The following is a 314-nucleotide window of genomic DNA, read 5'->3' on the forward strand; positions in this document are numbered from 1 at the left end:
CTGGGGGAGGCTCCCCCGGCGCCCCCGGCTCCTGGGTGGGCTCTTCGGTTGCTCCCGCCCCCGCCAGGGGCAGCCAGAGCAGCGGCAGTGCGGCGCGCAGCATCCTGCCGCCTGCCTAGCAGCCCTCCCGGCACCGCACGGCCGCCGGCCCCGCGTCGCCGCCGCCGCCGCCTACCGGCCGCCCCCGCGTCACAGGCACGTGGGGCCCGCTCCCCCCAATCCCGGCTCCGATACCCCCAAGCCAGGTCCGGACGCCGAGACCCTGCCCCGGGCGTCCGTAGTGCGGACGCCTGCCCCTCCGCTCTAAACCAGTC

At 78.3% G+C, this 314-nt stretch overlaps 1 protein-coding gene across 1 annotated transcript in view; it reads right to left on the minus strand.

The window, feature by feature from the left end:
* Positions 1-103, minus strand: part of SLC9A5 (solute carrier family 9 member A5) — an 18,244-nt gene extending 18,141 nt beyond the window's left edge. Inside the window, exon 1 of the mRNA XM_007457287.1 lies at positions 3-103. Coding sequence (XP_007457349.1) covers positions 3-103 — 101 coding nt within the window. The remainder of the gene's footprint in view (positions 1-2) is intronic.
* Positions 104-314: the final 211 nt, after the last annotated feature.

The sequence above is a fragment of the Lipotes vexillifer genome, unplaced genomic scaffold (assembly GCF_000442215.2).
Source record: "Lipotes vexillifer unplaced genomic scaffold, Lipotes_vexillifer_v1.1 scaffold504, whole genome shotgun sequence".
Lineage (NCBI taxonomy): Eukaryota > Metazoa > Chordata > Mammalia > Artiodactyla > Lipotidae > Lipotes > Lipotes vexillifer.